At 37.4% G+C, this 11,210-nt stretch overlaps 1 protein-coding gene across 1 annotated transcript; it reads left to right on the forward strand.

The window, feature by feature from the left end:
* Window positions 1–250: 250 nt before the first annotated feature.
* Window positions 251–4,286, forward strand: aoc2 (amine oxidase copper containing 2). The gene is made up of 4 exons (XM_084401808.1): window positions 251–1,927; window positions 2,942–3,227; window positions 3,336–3,468; window positions 3,558–4,286. The coding sequence occupies exons 1-4, from the start codon at window positions 361–363 to the stop codon at window positions 3,837–3,839; spliced, it is 2,268 nt and encodes a 755-aa protein (XP_084257934.1). The 5' UTR covers window positions 251–360; the 3' UTR covers window positions 3,840–4,286.
* The last annotated feature ends 6,924 nt before the right edge of the window (window positions 4,287–11,210 follow it).

Below are 11,210 nucleotides of genomic sequence, written 5' to 3' on the forward strand. Positions count from 1 at the left end.
TTAAAAGCCTTGCATGCCTTGCTGACAGTTTTAATAGATATTTACTTGCAACACCATTGACATTCATTTTTATATATATATTCAAATAGTGTTCACCCTAATCAGTGTATAACAGGTTCTGTTAAAATGATTCTTTACAGCATTCTTAAACTTTAACAACATAATCTTGGATTTTGGGGTATTTACAGGATTTTATTGGCAACTGTTGAATGAATGAACATAGGCTATTTGCATTTTAGGGGAGCACTCAGGGGGGTGTGGTTATAACACTTAAGTATGAGATCCATTCCGTAGGCTACTCTCACTTTCGAGACACGAGCGTTGCCCTCAAACGCTAGAGAGACACTGGTCGCTACAATAATGAATTCTCTGTTGAAATACTTATTGATACTTGTGGGACTTATCTCAGTGATCATCAACATTGTGTTGATATGCTTAAATTCGAATAGGCTTCCAAAATGCTCTATGTCCCGGCCGCAAGAATCCCTACAAGTCAAACATTCAGATAAAAGTCTGGTTTTTGCGGACCTGACAGCAGAGGAGTACAACTCTGTTCGAGACTACATGTGGGCTCAAAAAGAATTAAAGATCTCCCGTTCGTTCACAGCAAAGCCCTCGGAGAATTTTATATTTTTAATTGACCTCTCGCTCCCAAGGAAGGCTGATGTGCTGCGCTTCTTGGATGCCAACGGACAGAAGCCCGCACGCGAAGCGATCGTCGTGGTGTTCTATGGCGAAGGAGGTTACCTAAAGGAATATTTGGTGGGACCATTACCTGGTCAACTGAAGCATCGAGATGTTACTCAGAAGAAATACAATACGCCGACGTTGCCCTTCACAGCCCGAACAGTGACAATTGGGGAGTATGTGGAGCTCTTCAAACTGCTTGATAAAGTTTTCCAAAAACTTGAAAAACCTTTAAGTGAAAGTTTTGGTTATATCCGCAAAAAAAGTGAACTGCTGCCGTATGAGGGTATGCCTAGGGGCACTAAAAGTGGTGACCGCAAGACCTGGATCTCCTTTTTCCGCGATTTCAATGGCATGTACATTCATCCTGTGGGCTTCGAGATGCTGATCAATCACGAAAACGCGAACACATCACACTGGACGATTGACAAGTTGATGTACAACGGCCAATATTTCGAAAGCATTGACAAATTTATTGTAGATTACGAAGCGGGTAGTGTAAAAAAGATAGTCTACAAAAATCTCACAATTAACTACGCCTCGCTGAAGCCAAAGGAAAAACCTACTGGTTTAGGACCACAACAGTATTATCTTCAAGGTAAACGTTACAGCGTTAAAAACAACCAGGTGATTTATCTGGACTGGAGCTTTGCGTTTGGTTTGAGCTCTCAGACTGGGATGAGGGTGTTTGATATTCGTTTTAAAGGAGACAGGATTGCGTACGAACTCAGCGTGCAGGAGGCGATGTCTGTCTACGGTTCTGTAACGCCTGGGATGATGCTCACGAAGTTCCTCGACTCAAGTATCGGAATCGGTCGCTTCGCTCACGAGCTCGTGCGTGGGATCGACTGTCCGTACGCTGCCACCTATGTAGACACGTACCGCTATATTGACACAAACGCCACGCAGCGTTTCAGAAACTCCATCTGTGTTTTTGAGCATGACATTGGGCGACCTCTGCGACGACACTTCTCAGATTTCTTTCATAATGGTTACGGTGGGATGGCAAACAGCGCTCTGGTGATCCGCACAATTACTGCTATAGGGAACTACGACTACATATGGGACTTCATTTTCTATCAAAGCGGCTCCGTGGAGGCGAAAGTTCACGCCACGGGCTACATATCATCCTCCTATAAGGTTGATGGAAATCTGAAGTACGGCCACCAGGTTGCAGAGAATGTCCTTGGAAATATTCATACACATTTTATTAACTTTAAAGTCGACCTGGATATCTTAGGTAAGTGCCATAAAATGATCAAGCACATTTAACCTAATAGAGTTGAAATACCTTAGTCAGAATCATATTTGGTAACACTTTATTTTACAATGTCCTTGTTTCATGTTACATGTAGGCTACTTACCATAGTAATAACAGTAAATTATTCATAATTACATACAACTGACCCTCAACCAAATACTAATCCTTCCCTAGCCCCAGTACATGTATAGCCTACTTAATATTACTCAGTAGGCTACTAAAATATATAATAACTCTGTAACAATGACACCTTAAAATAAAGTGTAACCTCATATTTAATTGCACACATTGATTACGTTTAAAAGTGGATAGGCCTACTACAAAAAGCTATTGAACATTGAGAAAAAAAAAAGAAGAAATATTGTTTAATACATGTTGAAATTGTTTGACAACATGCCCCAATAGTGGGATATATTGTCACATAATAGCAATCGAAGCTTTAGGCACTAACACAGTTCATTAAAAAATATCTAAATGTAATGAAAATGTACAAAAATATCAAATCATTAATAGCTAACTACATGTGACAACTTGCCCATCTTGCTGGTTTATATTTATATATAAAGACCTCTGATGCAAAAGCCTCTAAAAGCCACCTCGTCAAAAATGAGATAATAATATTGAGTGAATGCTCTCCGCACATAGTAGGCTATACGTTCATCAAATACTTTGACTTCAAACTCACCTCCCTCAGCTCTCAACCTATACATAGGATGATAAAAGCTTGATAAAAATGTCAATATTAAACAAAAACTTTAGACGGACTTAGAGGCTTTTGCATCTGAAGTCTATATATATATATATATAATATTAATAAACAGAACTATCATATTTTCAAAAGTATAGTTTGCCCCAAATATATATATATATATAAATAATGAGTCAATTTATGGAAATGTTAATTAAGACCATCTTTTTGCAGAGAATACCACATGAATATCTACTGTTGAAAGTCACAAAACAGTTTTAAAACATTTTCTTTCTTTTTTGAAGGTGTGAAGAATATATTTCAGACTAAAGACATGACATATGAGGAGGTGCCATTGCCATGGATGCCCTCAGAGAAAGCAAAGATACCCCAACTGGTGGAGCAGCAGATCAGCACAGAAAAAGCAGCAGCGATGCTTCATAGCGCCAAAACACCCCGTTACCTTCATATAGCCAGTAATCAGACCAATCGCTGGGGCCATCAGCGCTCTTACAGGCTTCAGGTGGTGAGCTTTGCTGGAGATCACCTCCCTGAAAGTGAGTCTGTAGAGAGGTCCATGTCCTGGGCACGGTAAGGCCTCAGTGTCTTGAGTCATGCACACAATACTGAGACACATGCATGTTTTAGAAGTGTTGTTTCTAGCTTTAGCTTCTCTCTCATTCACTTTCTTTCTTCTAGGTATAAAGTTGCTATAACCAAGCATAAAGATGAAGAGCAGATTAGTAGCAGTCTCTACAGTCAGAATTACATGTGGTCCCCATTTGTTGACTTCAGCAAATATATTGAAGATGACGAGGTGATCGACAATGAGGTATTGATGGACAGCTTCATCAGAATATTTTTATTTTGCAGATAATGTTTAATTCATTCAAATAATGATCTTTACTATGTCTTCTTAAGGATTTGGTTGCCTGGGTGACTGCTGGTTTCCTGCACATTCCGCATGCCGAAGACATCCCTAACACAGTTACAGTGGGCAATGGTGGTGGTGTCATCCTTAGACCGCACAACTATTTTGATGAAGATCCATCCATCTACTCACCTGATGGAGTGTATTTTGATCAGGGCTCTGAGAGTGACTGTGAGTACAACAAAATGGCGTGTCTGGAAAAGGATCAATGCAGTTCCACACTGGAGCCCTTCACTTACCACGGCTTTGAAGGGGTTATGAAGTTTGAGTAAGGATCTTAATCCAGATATGTATGCTGTTACAGTCTTGCTTAAATATTTGCAGTAGTATATTCTTCATACTCACTTTATACTTGCTAGTTGTTTTGTTAAGCCGTTTCCTGCTTTTGTTGCTGTTTTTGTAAATATTATGGATGTTCTCTCCATTTGTCTGTAGCAAAATTATTGTTGTCATTAGTGATGACCATTTCTGGTGTTTTCTTAGTTGATGCTTGTTTTAATTAGACTAGTAAATTAGCATATCCTTTCTATTGCCTATATCCTATCTATTTTTTGCAAAAAAATATTTTAAAGGTCACGTGAAGGGTCATTTTCTAACAGTGTAAACTATTTATAAAAAAGAGAGATTTATATTAGATAGACTGATAAAACACCTCACTAAGCTCACTTTTGTTTTATAAAAATGTTCATCCATGCAATAAAATGTAAAGGGTGACTAAATATTGGTTATTTTGGTCATACTTTTTTCTCACAATCACGATTTATATGCTTTCATTTCTAAATAAAATAATTTTGGCTGTAATTTTAAGTGTTAAAGGCCATCTCGAACGGCTTGAAGGTGAGTAAATCATGGGTTAAATATCATTTTTGGCCGAACTATCCCTTTAAGACTTGTTAACTATAACAAGAATAAGAACAATAACTATAACAATATGAGTATGTCCACATTTCAAGCACAGAAATGACATTCACATACTTACGTTTTTAAAGACTCCTTGTGGTGAAAATCAAGTATTTAATGTGGTTTATATGTCTATATGGTGTTTTTAATATGCTTTAAGACAAACCATGTGCAAAGCCATCAGTCAACACCACTGCTGAGTATTTTCACTTTAAAACTGCAGTGAACCAAAGACAGTCTCAAAAACATGGTTTAAAATCACTAGTGTTTCTTACGTCACAAACTACCTTGTACAGGGCTTTAGTATATCACCGTGCTGCGAAGCAGAGGGATCTCAAAAGAAGCCAGGTTGTCCTGGTGTATTTTTCTGTTGAAATGTACATTTAGCAATATAGCAGGTGAAATACCAGTGGAAATGATGTTAATTACGATGTTATGATGAACTATATTCCTTTCTACACTGACGTTCTGAGTTGTTCGAAGCGTTTGTAAAGATGCTGATTTTTGAAGGCAGCTGTCTGACTCTGAGATGGTGAACGGGAACATGGTTTGTGTTTTAGCAACATTATTAGCTGTTTGATAACATAGTCAAGCAAAAGGCTGATCATATTAATTACCTTTATGTAATATTACCATAATATTAATATTATCCATATTCATGGATCCATGTATTCCATGTATAAAGCTATTTTAAGCTTCTTCTTTTTTTACAGGAAAAATGTCATTTTGGTGTGACATTCCTTTGAGTTTTAAGGGATAAAACAAGGGGTTTTGACTACGGGGGACTTTAAATGAATCGTTTGCACCAAAGCAACTTGCAGAGACCATAGTCACACTCCTATTCAGAAGAAAAATAATAATAATCTGTGTAATACAAAGCGAGAGTTTTGAAAAATCTTCTTGCAGGTGTTTTCCATTCAATAGTTCCAACAAGAACAAAAAAGCAACATAAAAACTCAATTAAAGTAGTCCATTCGACAGACTCGTGCACTATATTCAAAATCTTTTGAATATGATAGCTTTGAAGAACATACTAAAATTTGTTGTTAGCCACTGAAAGCCCTCACAAATTAAAATTACACCTGGCGCAGGTTTGTGTTCATGAATGATAATGGGTCTTATTCATGAAACATTCGTAAATATACGAGTAAATATGCAGTGATTTGCGCGTAAAGAGACCTTCCCGAAAACTCTTCTCCTGATTCACAAATACTTCGTAAACGTCAGATGTGATAGTGAAATGTGTGTGTGTTAATGAATTCCAATCAGTCGTAAATGGGACGCGCGTACACGCTCATTCTCAATTACCATAAATCCCGCCCATTAAATCCGACTGACAACTATATGGGCATCATATTATGACACTAAACGAAGGATTTCAACATGTTTTCTCAAAAGCGAATGAAAAAGAGAAATTTCTCAGATGAAGTTTTATTATCAGAAGTTCATTCAAAAGCCCACATTTTATTTTCAAGCGTAGCCTATACATAGTGGCGTATCAGGTCCTAAAAAAAGGAAGCTTGGCAGCATATTACAGATGCAGTTAATGGAGTTGATTAAAGTGTTCCGTTTGCAGATGCTATTACTGGCTCTCATAATAAAAGTAAAAAGAAAAAACGTAATTACTATAGGCCTATATAATATTTTTTCAAAATGCTGTGTAAATATGTAGCCTACCCGATTAAGGTGAATTAAAATGCGGCCTTATTAATGAGCAAAATGTTCGGATGTTAAACGCACTATTTACGCGTGGCTGGGAGCAGGAGTAGATTTCTTTCATACCAACTAACATTTGGAAAATACGAACATTTGAATGAATCCGAAAATTTACGCCAGAACCACTTTACACATGATTTACACATTCGTTCTGCTCGTGTTTCATGAATGAAACCCAATGTGTTCAGGATACATTTTTCACTTCATTTATACCCTGGGCATTTAACCTGTGACCTTAGCGTTGCTATTGCCATGCTCGACCAGTTCAGGTCCAATCATTTAATAGCACATTCTGTCTCCATTGAGCTTTTTTTTTTTTTTTTTTGGCCTGTTTCACATACACATGTCCTCTTTTCTTGTAGGAGACTGTTGAATTAAAGATTCCTCAGATTCCTTATTTGTCATCAGCAGATGCATACAAAACAGGCCTGGTTTTACAGTTGAACAGATAAAGAATCCAAACACATTAAGAGCATGTCCTGTCAGAGGGCTATAAATTATGAGAACTGACATTGTACGAAAAACTTCTTTCAGGATTGATGATTATTTTGCTCCCAGCTGCCTCTTATTTCAAGGTATACATGCAAGTAAAGACTAATGTATGTTAAACAAATTCCAAATCTGTTTTTCTCTCTTTCTGTGTCTCAAACAGACACCCTTCCCCCACATATCTCAGCAGTCAATGAATTCCAGATGGTACATTTGGAGAGCAGAAGCCGTGACAGTTACATCTATGTAATCTTAGTTTACACATACTTTACTCTCCTCCTTTAAACATTTGCAATGAGTTACATCCTATGAGAGACTGTATGTGAACTCTATGAAGCCATCACACATATAGAATGGAATATACAGTATATATATTCCATTCTCCCCTATAAGGTAAAAGAATTAGAATTTATCACTGCGCTGCAATCTCTCAGATTTAAACAATGTGTCTCATATATATATATATATATATATATATATATATATATATATATATATATATATATATAGGGAGAAGCAGGGGCTAGTTGTCACACTTCTTACTACAAAAATGCATTGAACATTTCAACCATTTTCAATGTACTGTTGTCTTAGTAGGGCATATTGTCACAAATGAACACGTCAAAATGTAAGCAGTAATACAATCATGAAACAAAAATGCAACAGCAAAAATATAGTAAGTCACATGCAAAAATTGTTCTGGCTAAGAAATCCATCCATCCATTCTCCATACCTCTTATTCTCTGTTAGGTCATACATGATAAACTGCCCTAATAAAATGTAACAGTTTGCTCCAAACTGTCCAATACATTTGTGTAATTAGTCATTTGACTCAATTCTTTATAGTTATCGTCAGATAGACCTGCAGCCCTTGTAACAACCTGTGTATCAACAGGCCCATTCTCCCCTATAAGGTCAAAGAATTTATCACTGTGCTGCAATCTCTCAGATTTAAACAACGTGTCTCATGTGTCATTTCAAACAGTTACAAACAATAAAACAACATTTCATATCTGCAAACAGACAAACTGGTGTTCTGAACAAACACAGTGAGACTATATTAATTAGAGTATGTGCTGTGTTTGTGACATGCTGGGGTGAACTCAAAGTAGACTGTCAGAGTGATATAAGCTGTTGCTGACAAAGAACAGACAGATCTGTCAATATCCAGAGAGACCTGAAGAAAAACAAACAAATATCATGCTTCTGTTATGGTCGCATTTTGTATGTGATTTTTATTTAAAAACAAGTATACTTAATAAGTATAGCATTAAATATACTGCTGGATTAATATTCAAGCTTTGATATTTTGTAGAACGTTTTTTTTATTTTGAAACAATAGTAGCTTTACTTCTTTCTTTCTTTTTGGTATGATTAGGATTTCAGTTTTTAATCACACTATAAGACTAGTTCTCTTGCAGCATTTCTTTGTAATTTGCTAGATATATTTGTACTTTCTTCTCTTAAGAAGACGACCAATTGCACCCAACAGTTTAACTTCAGATGTGCTTTTACTTGTTTTCGTTCTTTTACATGTTTTTCTTTGAGCAATTGAATTTCTTGAACACTCCTTAAGTAGACTGGTATATCTTTACATCATTCCCAGCCAATGAACTCTGCAGCCCCATCAATCTGTTTTCAAACTATAAACAATGTCCAAAAAAAAAAAAAAAAGATTGGTTGAGACTGTGGGAGGCTGGTTTATATTCCGTGCTTAGAAAAACAATGTAGGATTTGTAATTCAGTTAAGGGTTGAAAATGGATAGGGTGGGAATACTTTTATTTGAAGATTTGATCCAGCATAAGATGCGAAATTTACTTGTACTGTAGCTTATAAATATTACTGCAATAGTACTGCATTAAGACCTGTTTCAACAGAGCACAGAATCAGCTTATCCAAGCTTTGCTGCGTTTCCCATAGTTTCACAGGAGGGATGATAAGTGGTTGTGTATCATTCCAAGAATCCTGAGAAATCCCAGAAAGAGTAATGTCTTCTGGCTTGTTCTTGGAATTCCATAGGTTCCAAGGGTTGCACAAGCTCTACAGCTGCTGCTTTTAACTTTCCCAGCACTCCCACTGGGAATACAGATCACGATTTCCAACTGTGGGCTGCACAGTTACAGTTCAATTCAGTGGTCAATCAAAGGCTAAGGCTGACTGCATAATGAGGACTCTGAAAAAAAACCCAACACACAAGCAAACAAACTAAACATATCCTTCAACTTTATGCATAACTGACACAATCAAACACGTAGGCTATATTACCGTGCAAAATATTACCATAAAGAGGGAAAGCAAAGCAAGTGCTTCTAACTAATGTTAAGAAAATTGCCGTGTCACTCTGTAACATGTCTCCTTATCCAACACGCTCAGAGACAGATGTTACATACACTCTACTCCATTTTACGTTTATGATGATCTGCTTTCTCACTGGAACATCTCCTTTTTCAGACCAGCATATATATAGCGAAATATAAATTCACACATTTCAGGAGAACATGTGGTGGACAGTATACAGTATTTATTTTCAAAGCTGAATGCCCACAGGGACTGGCCATTGTTGTTGTTTTTTTAGTTTTTTTTTTTGGTTATCCGCTGTTTCGTGGTGGAAATTCTTCAGAGACTGGACTTGATAGCGTGAGATTAAACTGCCCTTTGTTGAACTGAACACTTCCTGTATGTCTTCCTGTGAATGCGAGCTACATTTGGCTCATTTGAAGAAAACTGTTGACTGCGGTAGACCTAAAATGCATGTTTAACAGCAGAAATCAAAATGCAAAACATGCTAAAATGCAAGAAGGCATCACAAATGAGACATTTTATTATAGTACAATGTCTATCAATGTAGCATGTTGTACATTGACTAGGCTAACATGTCTCAGTAGAGATGGCATCTGTGAACATTGTGGAGCTCTTAACAACCTGCAGGTAGTGTTCTTGTTTACAGTCTGCTCTGGACATGTTCCATCTTTGTTTTTCCACATGGTTGAGTAGTTCTAGCGACTGCTCTCAGAAGTTCTGGAAGCCAATGGAAAATTTGCCATCTCACAAAGTCGTGAGTCTTTGCACGAACAGGCCTCCAGAGGTTACTGGAAATTAGCCATCATGTCAAGTCAAGGTAAACAATGTCACGTGAAAGTCTCAGTCAAACTCCTGGTTCTTCTTCATGATGGCCACACTAGTGAACCAGAACTGAGCTACAGTACACAATTTCTTGTCATAGCACATCATTTTGCCCTAAATTTCAATACAATACACATTACATATTACATAGACTACCGTTCAAAGTCAGTAAGTTTTTCTGTTGTTGTTTGTTTTATGTTTTTTTTACGAAAAAAAAAAAGTTATTCAGCAAGGATGCATTAACCAGACCCGTTTAAATTTTTTATCAAAAGAAAAATGACACGATTAATTATTTTTTCAACCTCAGACTTATTGGCCTTGGCTCGTTTTCTGTGAAGAACATATATCAGAACACATTTTCAATGACCACACACTGTACACCCCCCCTACACATTTATATTACACAAAGGATGTTCGGGTCCACTGGACCCGGGGCTAATAAAAGTGTGGAAATTTTAGGTCCTGTGTACCTTTACTCTGTCCTCCTCCTGTCAGGGCTTGCTGTTATTGTGTGTGTGTGTGTGTATAATGACATGGGTATTACAACGTAAACATGGTTTATGATGACATCTGTGTCCTCATAAACAAAACATCTTAAAAAAAACATACTAAATGGTGTTTTTTTGAAACTCAAAAAAGGCCAAAAGTTTTCTGTGATTGGTAGGTGTAAGGGTAGGGTTAGTGTAGGGGGATAGATTATACAGTTTGTACATTAGAAACACCTTTACGCCTATGGAAAATCCCCGTAAACCACATATCCAATCCTAACCTTCTGCGTAAAAGCACGTCTGCAGGTTCTTCCTACAAAATACAACTTATCAGTGTGGTTTCCCTCCACCCATTCGCCCCTCTGCTCAATCTCAGCAACTATAAGAAGCATGTTTGTTTGGAAAAGGCGATGCTTTCTGTACCCTTAGAACAGGTTTAATCCATAACAATGTGCTGATTTGTTTTAATCTGTTGGATTATTTAAAAAATGTGATTCCTAATGAAATTTGACTTGTAATGTGGAATCAATTAAAGTATGTGTGTGTGTGTCTGTGTGCGTGTATGTGTGTGCGTGTGTGGACAAAGAGTCAGGAGCCCTACGTGTCCATGTTATCACCTCATTCAATTAGCGAGTGTCTTTCTCATAATCGAGAGCTAAATTTAGCGCAGAAAACCTGCCACTTTACAGACATGCACAAAACAGGCCCCAACGCAGCGTTTAATGTTTAGAGACAATTTTCCCTCTATTTACTCCAGAGTCCAAAGCTCAGGCGGTGCCCAGTGACCAGGCAACTGAGAGGATGGATAAAAGGAGCAGACTGAATTCATGCAGGTCGCTGTTGCGATGACAGTCTGGATTCAAGTCACTGAAAACAAGATGATGAGATTTTACAAATAGTGTATTGTGTTCGCTGAGACTGACAAC

The sequence above is a fragment of the Rutilus rutilus genome (assembly GCF_951802725.1).
Source record: "Rutilus rutilus genome assembly, chromosome: 1".
NCBI classification, from domain to species: Eukaryota; Metazoa; Chordata; class Actinopteri; order Cypriniformes; family Leuciscidae; genus Rutilus; species Rutilus rutilus.

What these genes read in the sequence shown, in the direction of transcription:
- aoc2 (XM_084401808.1), top strand. Translation starts at nt 361, where the DNA reads ATGAATTCTCTGTTGAAATACTTATTGATACTTGTGGGACTTATCTCA. An exon ending in AGTCGACCTGGATATCTTAG is followed by an intron (nt 1,928 to 2,941) that starts GTAAGTGCCATA and finishes TCTTTTTTGAAG; the next exon opens with GTGTGAAGAATATATTTCAG. An exon ending in ACGAGGTGATCGACAATGAG is followed by an intron (nt 3,469 to 3,557) that starts GTATTGATGGAC and finishes TGTCTTCTTAAG; the next exon opens with GATTTGGTTGCCTGGGTGAC.